The sequence below is a fragment of the Juglans microcarpa x Juglans regia genome, chromosome 7D (assembly GCF_004785595.1).
Source record: "Juglans microcarpa x Juglans regia isolate MS1-56 chromosome 7D, Jm3101_v1.0, whole genome shotgun sequence".
NCBI lineage: Eukaryota > Viridiplantae > Streptophyta > Magnoliopsida > Fagales > Juglandaceae > Juglans > Juglans microcarpa x Juglans regia.
This window is the reverse complement of record NC_054606.1, coordinates 9,325,712-9,342,401: the sequence shown is the minus strand read 5'-3', so window position 1 is coordinate 9,342,401 and position 16,690 is coordinate 9,325,712. Positions and strand designations below refer to the sequence as shown.

Genomic DNA, 16,690 nt, shown 5'->3' with positions numbered 1-16,690 from the left:
CATCATAAATATGCACAAGTTCTCAATAGCATGATGGGTTTACAAAGTTTGAAAGGAGAATGCTCCACGAGGTGAAGAAAATGGAAGCAACACTGTGCTGAGGATTATAAAGCTTTGGAGAACTAAAATACCTTGAAAACTTGGTGCATTAAATTCGTGCATGGATGGTTGTTATAAATTTCTCAGACCATTTTTGCTTTACAGAATCTGGGACAATAGATTCATTGATGAAAGCACTCCATACATTACCACCACCAGGACCAGAAAGAACTCAGTTTATCTTTGCTGGTGTGCTGGCACAATCAAGCATTGAAGTATTAACCCCTTTATTAGAAACAAATTTCTTCCTTGAACCAGATTTTCTTGAAGGCTGAAAAGGCACAAAGGTTTGTTTACAGCATAAAATAACAGGAGAAAAGAAGTTTTGTTTCACCAAATAGTACTTAACTAGTTAGTCCTCATACTTACTTTTGAACAGTTGCACAATTTCAATGCCTTGAGTGTAATGTTATCTTCTTCAGCGTCCAAGCGATGTTTGCTCACAACTGTTGGTGTCCGTATAATACTAGAAATGTTTTTCTTCCATGAACCAGAATTCGGGGAAGCCTGAAGAGAAGCAGACATATCCATAGTGATGGATGACAGAAAGATTTTCTTCAAGGCTGAACCGAATAGTACTTAACTAGTTAGTCCTCAGACTTACTTTTGAACGGTTGCACAATTTCAATGCCTTGAGTGTAATGTTATCTTCTTCAGCTTCCAACCAGTGTTTGCTCACAACTCTTGGTGACCGTATAATACTAGAAATGTTTTTCTTCCATGAACCAGAATTCTGTGAAGCCTGAAGAGAAGCAAGCATAGCATGGTCATGGATGACAGGAGGAAAGAAATTATTTGCTTTAGTGGTAACAGTAACTAAAACCCACACTAAGCTGATTGGCTGGTTTCAATACCTTAGGTGTTGCAGTATTTTCCTTTGCTTCTGTTACGTATCTCTCAACGGCTTTCAACGAACGAAACCGCTGCCCAGTTTCTGGCTCAATATATAACTGCATAAAGGAATAACATTTCTTAATGTAACTTCAGGTGTGCTTATTATTCAGAGCACAGTAGCTGAAAAACCTAAGCCTTCTTTTTGTTAAGGAAAGGGGTCTTAGAGCACATGCAGGAACAGAAAGGTATGCAGGAACTAAACTTATAGAGTTTTGTTTCAGGGAAATGGATCATCTACAAGTACAACATATCCTAGATTGCAATAGAAACTATTCATGCTAGCACACAAAGGCAGGCAACCAATATATCCGCTCCAAACCGCTGGAAGGCCCAGAATAGGATTCCTAGAATACTGAATAAATAGATGACAGTTTGTAAAGAAGGCCACCCTTAAAATTTCAGAAATAGTCACTTATGTTAAGGTCTGGTAACAATTGTACTTCAAACCGAAGATTACAAATCAGGGTCACAAAGAGGTACTTAAATCTTACTTTCCATCCATTATTTTAATAGAAAACTATGGAAATAAAAGAATAGTTCTTACTTTCAAAATTTTTCTAGGCGCCCATAGGAAGTCAATCTGCGCACAAATCTAAATCCAAACTACCCATTCATCTTGCATAACTTCAGTATAGTCAAATAAATTCATAAATGGTCAATAAGATATGGAAAAAGTGAAATTATCACAATAAAATGAAATCTCATATACAGAAAATCAAGCTCTACAAGTAAGAAAATAACCACAACCACATACAAGTAAAGATTTTGCTAAAATATTTCATTGACTTTACCCAACAGCCAGCATGGATACCATATACCTAGATCTGTAGTGTACCTTGTCAATGACACCAACATAATTGATATTGCTACGAGGTTCCCCTCCCCCACAAAAAAAATAAATAAAAAAGAAAGAAAGAAAAATGTCTGAATTTAGAAATGTTTGGGATCCATGGGTGCCTATGTATTAAAAGGTACCCTGTAGATTAAGGTTCTGCCAAGTTTAAATCAATGTCATAATTCATCCCTTTATTCAATGCAACCCAATTCTAGAATTAAGTGGAGAAACTAAGATGCGTAACTACCAAGAGTACTTACTCTATTATCGTAAGTGTGAGACCCTGCCGTAAGGATCGTCCTTCAGATCATGCGCACCACATGAAAAGCTACAACTTGATTGATCCGCACAATTCATTTATGCTACTATCCTTGGGAAAAAGTAGAGAGAGAAAAGAAGAGTGAACGTAGCAAGTTCCTTGACTACGTCTTGCAAATAAGGGTCAGGTATTGTTGCAAGGTTAATACTCATCTAATCAAGTTAGACATCAACAAACGAGAAGTATGGAAGGAAACTCATTCAGTCTTCAATTGCAACTTTATTATAGTTTAGGTTCAAGATAGAAAACTTTCACCAATACAATTCCAGCTTTGAACCAGATGGCTTCTGTCCCCAAACAAGAGGTGAAGTGTGAGGTCATGTTTTCAATCTTGTATGTGCGCGGACTTCTATTTAACTATCAAAAATATTATTTTCTCAACAATACAACCCTCTTGTGCCTTCAGTTGCAGTTTGCACGGCCCTCAGGTGTTATTAGCCGATTAGGCTTGTAATATATGTAGGGGTGGATGTTAGTAGAGATAAGCAAAGCCCAATCATCATGTATTTTATATGCAAGAGGGATCATAACGTATGTCTTTCTTTCTTCTTGTATAGAAAGATGAGCTTGCCTGCTCTTGAGAAGTCCCTTTTTCTCTTTAATTTGGCAGATGACCAAGTTTAAACCAAAGCTTCAAATAATAAAAACCCACAACAATCCCAACAGCAATACATTAACCTAAGTTAAGGTCCTTTCAGAAACAGAATTCATGTATCTATAACTACTGAATAAAGCAACTTTTGAACTCACAGTATTTTCATTTCTTGCTTTTACTGTATCAGGTGTAGGTGTATCTTGTTTTTTGTCTCTCAAGTATCTCTCAACAGCTACCAGAGAACGGAACTGTTGTCCAGTCCTGGGTTCATAGTAATACTGCAAAACAAGATAGAGGTTCTCAAGTATGTAACGCATTATAAATTCAAGTGAACGAACTTCCAGACAGAACAATCTAACACCCAAATTTCAAAATTAAGAAGCGTATCCCCTCTACCCAAGGGTGCAAGCAGTATGATACATAAGAGCACAGTTGCATAATTCTGATGCTGAATAATGGATAAAAAAAAAAAAAAAAAGTTTAGGCTGTCAAGCTATCTAAATGTATGCTAAAATTGCAGAAGACCATTATATTATCATAAGGGAACTGCAGGCAGCTAGAGGACTTCATCATATGATACCTAGCAGAAGATATCATCATGAACCCTGTTCTACCAATAGGGATTTAAAAGTTGTTTGAAAAAAAAAAAAATGATGGTTAGATTATAAGAACTTATTTTAAATTTTATGATGTCTTAATTATTTAACATTTTATGTAGATCATTGGTACTAGAACAGTAAACAAAACTGTTTTGGTCTGGCAGCAGTGGAGTTGAATGTAAGCACAAGAGAGTGTATGTAGTTTCTTAAGTAAAAAATATCATAATGCACTTCTGTCCATGGTAACATAAGCCAAGTGTCAGCACATATTATTTCGCTAACAGATCCCCAATCCCACACGAGTAATGCTAGATATAAGTCCCAAATAGACAAGCCTCATATAAGCTTTTTGTAAAATAATGGGTCCCACTAATAAATAATAGTTTTTTTACACTTTTCTAAGGTGGAGTCACTTTTTTACAAAGGCTTGTATGGGACTTGTACGAATCATTTCTCATCCCACATATATGTCAAATCTCACACATCTAAATTAAGGAGATAAGATTTTAGAGTCTCAATTGCTTTTTGTATTTCTTTCTTCTTCTTCTGCCTTTTTTTTTTTTTTTTGGCCTTTTCGAGCCTCTATAATGATTATTTATTGTGGGTGCATTTTAGAATTCCAATTAGCTGCTGAAGATCATTAATGAATTACTTTCACATATCTGAATGCACTTCTTGACCAGATTTCACTTTCCAGTCATTTCCTTTACTATTAGGGATAATGATGACAACAATAATAGAAACAACAAATGTCGATACATGCAGGTATTAAGTATAATAAATACAAACCTAAATCTATGGAAGCATGCATTCATATACAGATACATACACTATCAACAACGCAAATAGTTATATTATTCGAAAGATTAAAAAAGGATTGAAAAAAGAGAGGGATAGCGAGAGAGAACGAACCTTGTCAACACGGCCGGTGGAGCTGGTGGTCGAGCCACGAGGCTTTAACTCAACGAATCAATCATCGGGAAATCTGAACGGAGCCGAGGTGGACGCTATCTGCAATTCCCTTCCGGCATTACGGTTGGGTTCTTCTGATTCTCCCGCGGGCATTAGCATCTGCAAAGGACTTGGCGTGAAAATCGACGATTCCCCGTCATTGTATGGACTGTTTGTTTCCGTTCCATTTCCGTCTTAGAAACGATAATCAAGTTGGGAAAAGCCACTCCCACCCATAGTTTTTTTATTTTTTTTGAAGATAAAGTCTCATGTATTCACTTAAAATGTTGTTTGGATACAAGTTGGGATAGTATCAACAAACTAGATACTATCTCTAATACTAAGTCCATCTCGACTTAAAGTATGAGTTATAACATTACCAGCTCTAAGAGTATGCCTCACAGTCAAAGATGTGAAAGAGTTCAAAATAGACTTAGTGTCCATAATCATTATTCCCACATAAGAATTATTGACTTCACTAGTCTTGAGATAGTTGACAACTTGTAAAGAGTCCCATTTTAAAATGAGTTCCTTCCAGCCTAGTGACTTGAAGAAAATGAATGTTTGCAAGAGAGCATAGGCTTATGCCAACAGGGAGTCAAGGTAGAAATCATGCTTCATTCTCAAAGTGGCCTTAACTATTTATTCCCAATCTCGAATAACAGCTCCAACACCCACCTTGTAGTTGTTTTTGTCAAGGGCAGCATCCCAATTCAACTTGAGCTGGCCACGTGGAGGAGCTTCCCATTGAGATGACCTCCCCAAATCCATTGTTGGAGTCTTGGTAGCATGTTGAAGTTGACTGAGCTCCTTGATGAAAACCTTGGCTTGTTGAATAAAGGAGTTAGGATGCGTGAAAGTTTTGTTAAACACTAGTTCATTCCTTATTTTCCATATCATCCAAGCTGTGATAGCAATCAATCATCATCTCTTCTTCTAGGAACTCAAACAAACTTTCTACCAGTTGTTTGAAGGCCTATGATTGCAGGCTTGTTTTCTGAAGCTTCCTGCTGCTTTGACCCCAGACATCTCGGGCAGATGATCATTCCCACAATGCATGCTCAATGGTTTCTGGATATAAACGACAAATGGGGCAAGAAGCATCTTTAGTAACCTTTCTTTGGAATATGTTTGTTTTTTAGGGAAGAGCATTTAGGCAGGCTCTCCATAGAAAAGACTTTGTAGCATTTGGAATCTGCAGATGCCATACTTTAGTCTAGGGTTTAAACACCCTCTCGAGCTCATAGGCTTGGCCTACCTCTCTTTTATCCAACTCATCATTTAGGTAGTAAGTACTCTTGACTGAGAATGTGCCAGTAGAAGTGCATCTTTATATCATCTTGTCTGGCTTCTGGTATGGACTGCGGGGTATCCTCTTGATGATTCCAACTTTTGTGATGTTAAAAAGTGCTTCTAGCATGGGAAGATTCCATTGGTTTGTAGAGTGGTCGATGAGCATAGCAACTTTAGTGTCTACTGGTAGGAACTTGGCTAAACTTTGAGGTTTGAAAATGGATTTTTGAGGGATCCACTTGTCATTCCAGATGGTCACATAATTCCCATCCCCAATATGCCAAATTAAACCTTCCTCAAGAAGTGGTTTAGCAGAGGTAAAACTCTGCCATAGGAAGGATGAGTTGTAGCCCACTTTTGCTGTAAGGAAATACTTTCCTTTGAAATATTTCTCTTGAAGTACCATAGCAGCAAGTGAGTTTGGAAATGAAAGAATCCGCCAGCATTGCTTGGCTAGAAGGGTAGCATTAAAATTTTCAAAGTCTCTAAGGCCCAGACCTCCTGACTTCTTAGACTTGCTCATCTGTTTCGATGCTACCCAATATATCTTGTGGTCTTGGGACTGCTGCCCCCACCATAAGGATCTGATCAATTTGTTGAGGTCATGAAGTAATTGTTTTGGCAGCTTGAAAATTCCCATGCAATAGGTGGGATTGACTGGATCACAGCCTTTACAAGGATCTCCTTCCCTGCTTGTGATAGTAGTTTGGTTTTCCAGTTGCTTAGTTTGGCCTGCACTTTAGCTAATACCTCTTTGAGAGAGTAGGTTCTGGATCTGCCAATGAGTTCTAGTAAACCCGAGTATTTCTTACATGAATTGGTCCCTCTAATTCCAGCAATGCTTGTTACTGTCTCTTTAGTTTCCTTTCTAGTATTCATACGGAAAAAGATTGAGGTTTTGTCCTTGTTTAGTCTTTGCCCTGATATGTGTCCGGCATGTGGTAAAGATGACTCCATTCAATCGAGTTGGCCTTGCAAAAAAGTAGAGAGTCATCTGTAAAAAACAGATGATTAATGTGCAAATGGTTCTTTCTAATAGGTAAGCTTGTGATGAAACTATTACATTCTGTCCTATTAAGGAGGCAACTGAGAGCTTCACCACACAAGATGAAATGTAAGGGAATAGAGGGTCCCCTTGCCTAAGGCCTCGAGAGGGGCAGAAAAAAGGTTGGGACACCCCATTTACTATGAGTGAATAAGTAATTGAGGTAACACATTTCATGATTAAACCAATCCAAGAGTCTGAAAAGCCCATCTTGTGCATAAGAGAAGCCAAGAATTCCCACTCAATCCTGTAGTAAGCTTTACTCATGTCCAGTTTTAAGGCCATAAAACCATCCTTGCCCTTCAACCTGGCTTTCATGGTGTGCAGAGATTCAAAAGTCACAATGATGTTGTTAGTTACAAGCCTCCCTGGGACAAAAGCTGTTTGTGTAGGGGAAATGATCTCAGTCAAGACAGTTTTGAGTCTATTTGTAATGGTCTTAGCAATGATTTTGTAGAATACATTACACAGACTTATTAGCTTGAAGTCTGTTACTTGAGTTGGGTTAGTCTTCTTTGGGATGAGTGCTATGAAAGTCTCATTTAGTTTGCCTTCCCACTTGCCTCCATTTAGTGCCTCCAAAGCTACCTCACAGACTTGAAGCCTACTATATCCCAGTATTCCTGAAAAAACTTTGCTGGGAAACCATCAAGCCAAGGAGAGCCTAATGGATTCATACTGAATATGGTTCCTTTAATCTCTTCAGCTGTGACAGGTTTGGATAAGGTCGAGTTCATGTCCTCTGTGACTACCTATTCCATTGCTGCAAGACAGTCCCCTATACCCACTGGTTGAGAGGTTGAATATAAGTCAGAGAAAAACTGTTGGAAGGCATTGCATATTTCCTGAGGATCACTTGTTTCCTGACCTGAGCTGGATTGAATCCTGCTTATGGTATTGGTTTGTTTCCTCTGACTTGCACACTTATGAAAGAACTTGGTGTTTCGATCCCCATCCTTTAGTCAAATCTGTTTAGCTCTTTGTTGCCATTTGAGATTTTCTGCATCCATAATACCATTCAACTCTTTTTGCACCAACTTTATCTCCGCATTTAAATATTTAACTCCATAATACCAATCTCACCCATAGTTAGGTCCCATTGGATTTAACATGAATAATGCTATAAGCCTATACAGTATCACCAACGCTCCTAGCTCCTCAGTATCTACCGCTCGCATTTTTTTTTAATGATTAAATATGTGTTTTTTAATAATGTTATGAATTTATTTTTAAAAAATTATTTAAAAGTGGCTACAGTGACTTATTTTTCTGTAATTTTTTAAGGAAAATTATACTCTCTCTACTAGTTTTTATCGCTCGTGTTATTGTTGATATTTTTTATTTATTTTTTAATTTTTTGTACTTAGTGATTAATGGAGTATTTTTTAATAATATTATGATTTTTTTATTTTTTTAAAAAAATTAAAAATGTTAAAAAATAAATGTGAAAAAAACAATAAATAAAAAAGACTAATTATGTCTAATTCCGCTGGAGCGATTGACTTAGCATTATCCTTATTTTTTTGTTATTTAATAATTAAGAAAATATTTTTAATAATGTTGTGAATATTTAAAAAAAAAATATTAATAAATAAATAAATACAACCCGGAAGCCAAGCTACATCTCGGTGGGACTGCTCAATCAAGTTCTGGATGTACCCCAATCCCAAACACAAAGGTTCAGGGCTTTTAGGTGGTGTTTGGAGTTTGGGTTACACTTTTTTTTTTTTTTTCCTTCTTTTATATATATATACTTTGAAGTATACAAAGTGAATGATATAAAATAATAAATAATTAGATCACATTTGACATTTGTTACTCTTTTATCTTAAATCTTATTATTCTCAATTATATTTAATGATTTGATCAACTTTTAAGTGACAATCATTTATTTTTTGATATTAAAAGATAAGTACTCTCTCTCTCTCTCTCTCTAGTAGAAAACTCTCCCATGTGTTTTTTTTTTTTTTCCCTTAAAAAAATCTCCTTTTTTACCATCTACCTACTTTTTCTATAAAGTTAGTTTTACTTTCTTAATTGATTTGTTTCTTCAAGGCTTAAAAAGAAAGACACTATAATTTTCTGGCAACATCCGAGAGACGTACGTGGTATGAGAAGGCTCCCAAGTCACCAATCATTCAAAAAAAAAGTGGCAATTTCATGATTATCACCGTGCATAGACCTCATACGCCGTCAACAACTGCACATGGCCTCACGCGTCACCCATTTCGAGAGCTTTTCTCACCATATGCATTGGACAAACATATTTGCAAGGAGAAAGACGCGTGGGCCCCATGCGCTATCACAAATTTCAGAGTTAGTCCAAACTGTAACTCTTCCATTTTTACCTCTATTTTACTACTTTCCATATTATTTTCCTTACTGCCTTTTCAGATTTTGCTAAGATACTCTTATATCTAAAGAGTTTAGTAAAATATTCAAATCGTTGGTGTCCGACGATCACCATTTCCTCTTTGGTCCCTAGGTGGTCTCTCTCCGCCACAACTTATGAGCTCCAATTTTTTTACTTTCGTCCTAGCTCGAGAATCACATGTACTCCTTTGGGATAGTGTGGAGTTTTGTGACGACATAACGCAATGGAGTTTGGATTTTTATCTGACTTTTTAGTATATGATTTGTCCTATTTGACCACAAGATCTTGAAGACAAGGCAATGGACTTCCCAACAGCCACTTCAAGACAAAATAAAGTCACTACAATCACCATGGCCTATGGTCATGGAACTCCAATTCCACACTAAGATTGTATAAAACCCGCCACTTGTGTGGTACTCTCTTAGCAAGAAAGGGTATGAAACGTTTATTTATTTCCAGTACTCATTTCTTTTTCTTTTTATATAGTGCTACACTAGTTAAGAAATAGTGTTTGTTGGAGTCCCCCTACCCTCGACTCATGTATTTCTGTATCTCTTAATTATAATATATCAAGCTTGCTTAAAAAAAAATAACAGTCATTTAAGATTTGTAGATCATTTGTTGTAACATAAAATCTAGAGTAACAAAACTATTTTATTTTCTTTTTTTCAGCATGACCACCAAACTATTAGAATTTTTAATTGACACCAAATTATACCTCATTTACAATTTATCCACTACTGGAATATTCAACAATGAAGATCGTGTGAAGACTCCTATTTTTCATCTAATTAAAGAGGTAGATTTTAATAAATGAATAAATTATTATTATTATTATTATTATATCTGAAATTGGAGTTAAAAAAGACTTGTATCATTGGAGATGACACTTTGTCCCTTTCCTTTCCAGTATGGCAAGGCTCAAGCCCTCTTACATTTCAGGCTTTTGTGGTTTCTTATGTTTATAATTCTATCCAAAGGTACATTCACACAAGTTTTCCTGTTTTATGTACTTTTTCACAGTTGATCTTTTCATTAAAACTAATTACCAACCAAACAACTTTCCGCTTATGTTTTTGCCAAAAATAATGTATTATGAAAATGCTTCTGCGAGGATTTATTATAATTTATTATAATCGTTCCCGATCGAACGTGCATGTAAGGATGCTCTAATGATTAGCCATCTTTGATCTTTTTATTTTAGCGTTTTGCTTATTAGACAGAAAAATAATAAAAAAAAAAAGCTAGTGTATATTATTTGGCAAAATATACATACTGATTTTTTTTCGGAAAATTATAACTTACAGCTATTTTACAACCCTAAATAAAATGGATGATAGTTTTATAATATTAAAATTTATTTTTAATGAAGTGACATGATTTTATTGACAGTTTGAAAGTAAATTGTAAAAGAATTGTATTTGTATCATTATTTTTTGAAAAATTATAGGGGGACCAACAATGGTGAATCCATTTTAATTGATATTATATTTTTTTATTTAATAATTAAGAAAGTGACTAATAATAAATTAGTATTTTAAATATTTAAAAATAATTAAATAAATAAAATTACATTTACACTTTTTTTAAATCAAATTACATTTGCACTTGTTGGTACAATATGACACCATACTCGATCCATTGTCGTTACTTTTTTTATTCTTGATAAACAAATTGAGACGAAAATAATGTCCAAAGTCCAAATTATAAATATATTAGAGCACTCGCATTGATCTCGCTAAAACGAAAGAATTTTCAAAATTTGATGAATTAGGAGTTTAAAACGTTGGCATTGAATTCGGTAAACATCAAAATTTTAACTTTGAGCTACATAAAATTTATTTTTATCTTCATATTTAAAGATTCACTATTCATAATCTATCCGATTATTTTATTACAAAATCACTTCTTTCAACTGTTATTCCCCTTTTCACCCATAATTCCGTTTCTTTCTTCCTCTCCCGCATCCCTTTCTCCCATTTCTTTCACCCGTGAATCTAAAAAAATTTTCTTTCTCCCTTTCAATTTTTCCTCTCCATTTTCTTTCTTCCCTTTCTCTTTCTCTCTTCCCTCTAAAGCCCGACGCTACACTCTTTCTCTATTTTTCATTCTGTGGAAAGTTAAGCTCCAAACTGCAAATTTTTGGTTCTTCACCGGGTCTTAGCTTTAAGGTAACAACGGCTTTGAGGTAAATCTTTGGGATTTGTTTGGTTCCTTAATCTCTTTTTATGGTGTTTCGTTGTTCTAGTTTCTAGAGATAAAATTTTCTGAGTTTTTTTTTTTTTTTTTTTTTATGTAGTTTTGTGTTTTTATGTAATATTTGTGTAGAAAATGAAATGAAAACAACCTAGAATGGAGTGTGGTACAGAAAATGAAAAGGGGAAAAAAAAACTCACCCTCGAAGTAGCAAGTAGTATTGGTCTTGACTTGCTTTCTCTGTAACAGTTCTTTTAGGATTTTTTCATTTTATTACTTTGTTGATTTGGATCTGTTATGATGAAAATATTTGAATGGAAGAATCTTTGATAGATCTGGATTTTTTTTTTTGTTATTTTGTTAAACATGGGTATAAAGTATATGTTGCTAAACATGGGTATAAACACAAGATTTTTTTGTTATTTAGCTATCTGAACTCTTTTATGCCATTATGCTTTGTTGAAGACTGGGTGGAGCACATTCATGAACCACAAGAAGCTGGTTGCAAGGGACTTGGTTGTGTTCTTGAGAGCTGAAAATGGTGATATTTGTATTTTTACATTTTTACTTGTTTCTCTTTGCAGAAACCATGTACTTAATTTTATTGGCATTAGCTATTTATGAGTTGGTGTACATACACAACAATCACTATCATACTACGTATTTTTATAATAATATGTTTAGTATGCCAATAAACAAGCTTGCAAGTAAAAGTTTTCTAGTTTTCTAGCTTTATATCTTGCATTTTCTCTAATCCTCCGTAGGAAAGTTTTACAAATTAAAGTTAGAAGTCCTTTCGTGTTCATAACTTTTAAACCCTCCCTATTCTCATCTATTGTAAATATGATGGGGTTGGTTTTCCACTTTCCGTTCCTTGTGTAGATGATTTGACTAAAAATGATGAAGCCTTTTTTGTATTTGACATAGACTGAACTTGTATATGTGCCCCTGGACTTGTTGTGTAACTAAACCGCTAAAATTATCTGGGTACTGCTACTGAAGTGTAAAACTGCTACACAAATGTACTGATAGATGTTTTGGCATTAGAATTGTATCATTGATAGGTGTATGTTCTGAAATGAGCAAGACTTATAGCACCGCATGTCACCTGTTTTGTGTTGCTTGCTTTGTTAGTGTGAATCAATAGCAATCCTGCATCTCCCTTTTACTAAGAATTGGCTTGGCTGCTCTCTCCCATAGAACAATTAACGTCTTCCAATGCAAATGTCATATAAGTTGTTTTGTTAAATTTATGTTCTTGTTTTTTTGTTCTCTCGTCTGGTTGGTGTTTAGAAACAAGGAGCTATTGCTTGTAAACATCAGAATATGCTGATCAGGTTCATGAATGAAGAAGAACCATTGGAGGTTCTGATGCTGCAAGCTTATATTCTGAAGATATTGCTCGAGTTGGAGTAAACCAGTGGCTGTCTGATTTGATGGACATAGCATAGTATTGTTTTATATGTTTGGAGTAAGTCATAACACTACCAGAATTGACATGGTTGCCAATACCAAGGATGTATATGTGATAGATCAAACTCTACTGGAGTAATTTCAGCATGTTCATTCATCAATAATCATATATTCATTCAGCAATAATCATATGTCAATACCAATTATTGCTCGAGAGAGAAGATGCTTGTTATTTATTTTGTGTGATGGCAATAACTTGAGTTAGTTAGATTTATAGAGATATATAGCAGACTAATAGTTTGGATTTGAAAATTAGTTTATGAAATGTGTTTGTTGAGTAATTAGATTGAGAAAAAAAATTAGTTAGGAAAAAATATTTTAATTATCAAATTAAATTATTAATGTACATATAGTTAGTATAATTACAAAATATGAAAATAAAAAATAAAAATAGTATTATATTACTATTTTGATAAATCCAATAACTAATTTAATGTAAAATTATGGATAGAGAATTTTTAAATTTATAAAAAATATATATTTTTTATTAAATTTTAAAGATAACTTTGACGAAACCAGCAATGATATTGGCTTCATCAAAACTCAATTAAATGCAAAATATAACTCATTTTTTTTTTCAACTGCATTGGATTAGCCCAAGGGTATTTTGAAAACTTTGAACTACAGTAAAATAGACCCACCCCTCATATTTGGCGTGATACTGTTCACCCACCAAATGTATTTTTTATTCCAGTTTAATCCCGACAACGGCCTCTTTTCCTTTCCCTCTTCCCTCTCCTCACTTTCTTTTTGGCCCGCGTATTTTCTCTCTCTCGCTTGCTTTGCACACCGAATCGCGCTTCCTTCTTTTCATTTTTCATTAATGCAGAATCAGAAACACACTCTCGGTTTTGAGATTCTTCCTCGCGCGACCTTTTTCTCTTCAGGTTCGTCTCGTTTCTTTTGTCCTCCAACCCTAAATTTGATATCAATAAATTAGTTGGGGTCTTTTGCTCTCGGTGAAGATTTTGAAAAAACTACTTCCACCCATCATGCATAGAACGGATCTAGCTTTTCTGATTTTTTTGCTGTCTTCTCAAGCGCCCTCAGTCTTGCGGAGCATAGCCGCGTCCGTCTGAAAAGGGTACGTTGTTTCTTTCTTTCTATAAACGTCCAGAAATTCGTGTGAAGGCAAAATTCGTTTTCCAGATTTGCATATTCTGTGTGAAGGAAAAATTCGTATGTGCATATTTTGTGTGAAGGCGAAATTCGTTTTTCATATTTGCATCTATTGGTATATTTCTATTTTTATTAGCTTTTATTTTTTTTGGGGGGTTGAGTCACTAGTAAATCTTGTTTTCGTTATGAGCAATAATTGGTTTGTGTTGTTTGATTTAATAGAAATAATTGGTTTGTGTTATTTGATTTAATCTTATTGTCACTGGTAAAGCTTTTATTTTCTCCTGTGTTGCATTTTCGACTCTGTTTTTCCTTTTTCTGTTTTCATCTTCTTTTGAAAACTTAGTTAGGTGACCATGAGGTAATTGTGCATAGAGCATACCCTTTTGATAACACTTAATTCCCTCAGAAACTGTAAAATAATGAAACTAACAGAATTTTTAAGTGGTCATAACAGAATTGTTTGTCCTAGTAATCATTCACCTGTTTATACTAGGATTGTGTTGATTAAATTTGGATATTTAGTAGTTGTTGGGTCTGGTTTTATTAATGCTCTGTGCTAGCTGTTTATAGTGAGATTGTGTTGATTAAATTTGGAGATTTAGTAGTTGTTGGGTCTGGTTTTATTAATGCTAGCTGCTGGCTGTTTATACTGAGATTGTGTTGATTTGATTAAATTTGGAGATTTAGTAGTTGTTGGGTCTGGTTTTATTAATTCTAGCTGCTGGCTGTTTATACTGAGATTGTGTTGATTAAATTTGGTGTCTTATGCAATTGATTGAGCTGAAGGTAAGGTTAATTTCGTGTCTTTTAGTGTCTTATGTTAATATTTGGTTGTTTCATTTTTTGGGCATTTCTTGTTCAATTGTTTGGTCCATTCTCTTGTTGATGTTTTACTCATTGACTCCAATGAGGCCTCTGTGTTTAGCCATGGTTCTGAGATTCCTTCACTGGATTGCTTCTATGTTCCATTGGATTGCTTCTATTTTCCATTGGGTTGCTTCTATTCATGGTGGCCAAAAGATAAGTCCAGCTTAAACACATGCATTTATTTTGAACTGATCTACAACTTAAACACAAGGTAAGGGAGGCTGCTGCTTTGTTGGCCATTGATATGCAGCTTGGTCACTTCTTTGATATGCAGCAACCTCCCTTCTCTTTGGCTTGCTGCTTGGTCACCTTTCTGCTTTAGCTTGGTCACTTCTCTTTCATACGCAGCAAGGTTGCTGCTTTGGGCTGCTTCTAAACATGTGTAACTTAGTAGCTGCTTCTAAATATGTGTAACTTAGATGTATTTTAGGATTGCAGTTTGGACATATGAGTTAGGATTTATTTTCTTAGTAGCTATATCACATGTTTTGATGAATTTATTACATGATTTTAAGTCCTATATATGTACATTAACCTGCTGTATTTTGGCTTGCAAAATCTTTTACATTTAGAGTTTGAAAACCTGAATTTTAGCTTGCAAATACATTGATCAGAGTTTAAAAACTTGAATTTTAGCTTGCATATTCTACTGGTCAGTTGTTATTCTTTTGTCTAACTCCTTAAAAATTACGATTCTTAAAGGATGGATACTCCATTCGTGGAAGACCCCTTCTTCACCACTCTCTTACAAAGTGGAGGAGAAGGTTGTAATAGTACTCCAACATACATGCAACATTCTAATATTGTAGTCCAAGCAATCCCTCTTGACAGTGAAAAGAGGTCCCCAGCAACAAAAGTTCAAAGAAGTGCATCTTTCATTGTAGAGGAGGATAACTCCTTGTCTCCATTTGGCTCAACATTAGAATTGATGCCATATGGAGTACTAATAAAAAATCTACTCTAATGTGGGACAAAATTTCTGATTTTTATCACGAGTATAAAATCCAAACACTGTGAACTATTCTGTAGGGTCGTTGATCAATTGTTGGTCCATGATCTAGAAATGCACAAATAAGTTTTGTGCATTTTTAGCGCAGGTAGAATCATTGCACTCGAGTGGTGTGATCGAGCAAGACAAGGCCGTATGTACCATTTTCTTTTAATATTGCAATTATGTAGGCAAGAAATATTTTCTAACAATATTCCTTCACCTTTACAGATTGAAAGGGCAAAAGTAATGTACAAAGAGATGGAGAAGGGAAACTTCATAATGGAGCATTGTTGGTGTCTTTTGAGATACCAACCCAAATGACCGCAACACATGATTTCACTGAATACGAGAAGGCCACACGATAAATGTCCAGCCAATGAGCAGACAAGTGAAGTTGCCGACGACCTTGTAGAGGAGAACGTTGAGAGGCCTCCAGGCAAAAAGGCTGAGAAAGAATACTTGAGGAAGCGGAAGTCCCAAGAATCATGTGATGCTGAGTTCCACAAGGTGTTAGCTGGAATGATTGGGGATAGACGGTTGTTCATGGCAGAGAGGAGAGCATGGATGATGAAGGCAAATCACGATAGAGGTGCACAACTGGAACTTGATAAGAAAAAGTTTGAGGTGGAGATGATGAGCAAGGATCTTGCTAGCATGAATGCCATGCAGCAAGCCTTTTTTCTTAATATTCAAAGGAAAATTTATGAGGACTCTTTTGAATATTTCCGAAGGTACATCCGACAAATCTCCATCCACACCTCATGGAGGTGTCTAATTGTTGGTACTGATTTTAGATTTCCAGCTTTTAGTGGCTGCCCAGCCATAATGAGATCTAAATTTTGTGGGCTGGATTGTGACTTGTTAAGTTTGTAACTTTTTGTGGGCTGGATTGTGACTTGATCTAAATTGTAACTTGTTAAGTTTGTAAATACTTTTGTGGGCTGAGCTGCATTTTTCCAGATTTGTAGGCTGAGGTGCACTTTTTGAGTAAATACTTGATCTGATTTGTTAAGTTAGAAATTGTTTTGATTTCAGAT

General features: G+C 35.2%; 2 protein-coding genes across 2 annotated transcripts; one reads left to right on the top strand and one right to left on the bottom strand.

The window, feature by feature from the left end:
* Nucleotides 1–128: 128 nt before the first annotated feature.
* Nucleotides 129–4,524, bottom strand: LOC121239964. Its single transcript, XM_041137379.1, is given in 6 exon segments — nt 129–370; nt 469–606; nt 704–841; nt 954–1,049; nt 2,898–3,020; nt 4,254–4,524. Coding segments are annotated over 6 exon segments (753 nt in total). The 5' UTR covers nt 4,413–4,524; the 3' UTR covers nt 129–271.
* An 8,842-nt stretch (nt 4,525–13,366) lies between these two features.
* Nucleotides 13,367–16,582, top strand: LOC121239668. Its single transcript, XM_041136943.1, has 2 exons — nt 13,367–13,560; nt 15,882–16,582. Exon 2 carries the CDS (start codon nt 15,984–15,986, stop codon nt 16,524–16,526), a length of 543 nt encoding a protein of 180 aa, XP_040992877.1. The 5' UTR covers nt 13,367–13,560; nt 15,882–15,983; the 3' UTR covers nt 16,527–16,582.
* Nucleotides 16,583–16,690: the final 108 nt, after the last annotated feature.

Excerpts from the sequence above, each read along its gene's own strand:
- LOC121239668 (XM_041136943.1), top strand. The coding sequence starts at position 15,984 with ATGATTTCACTGAATACGAGAAGGCCACACGATAAATGTCCAGCCAAT.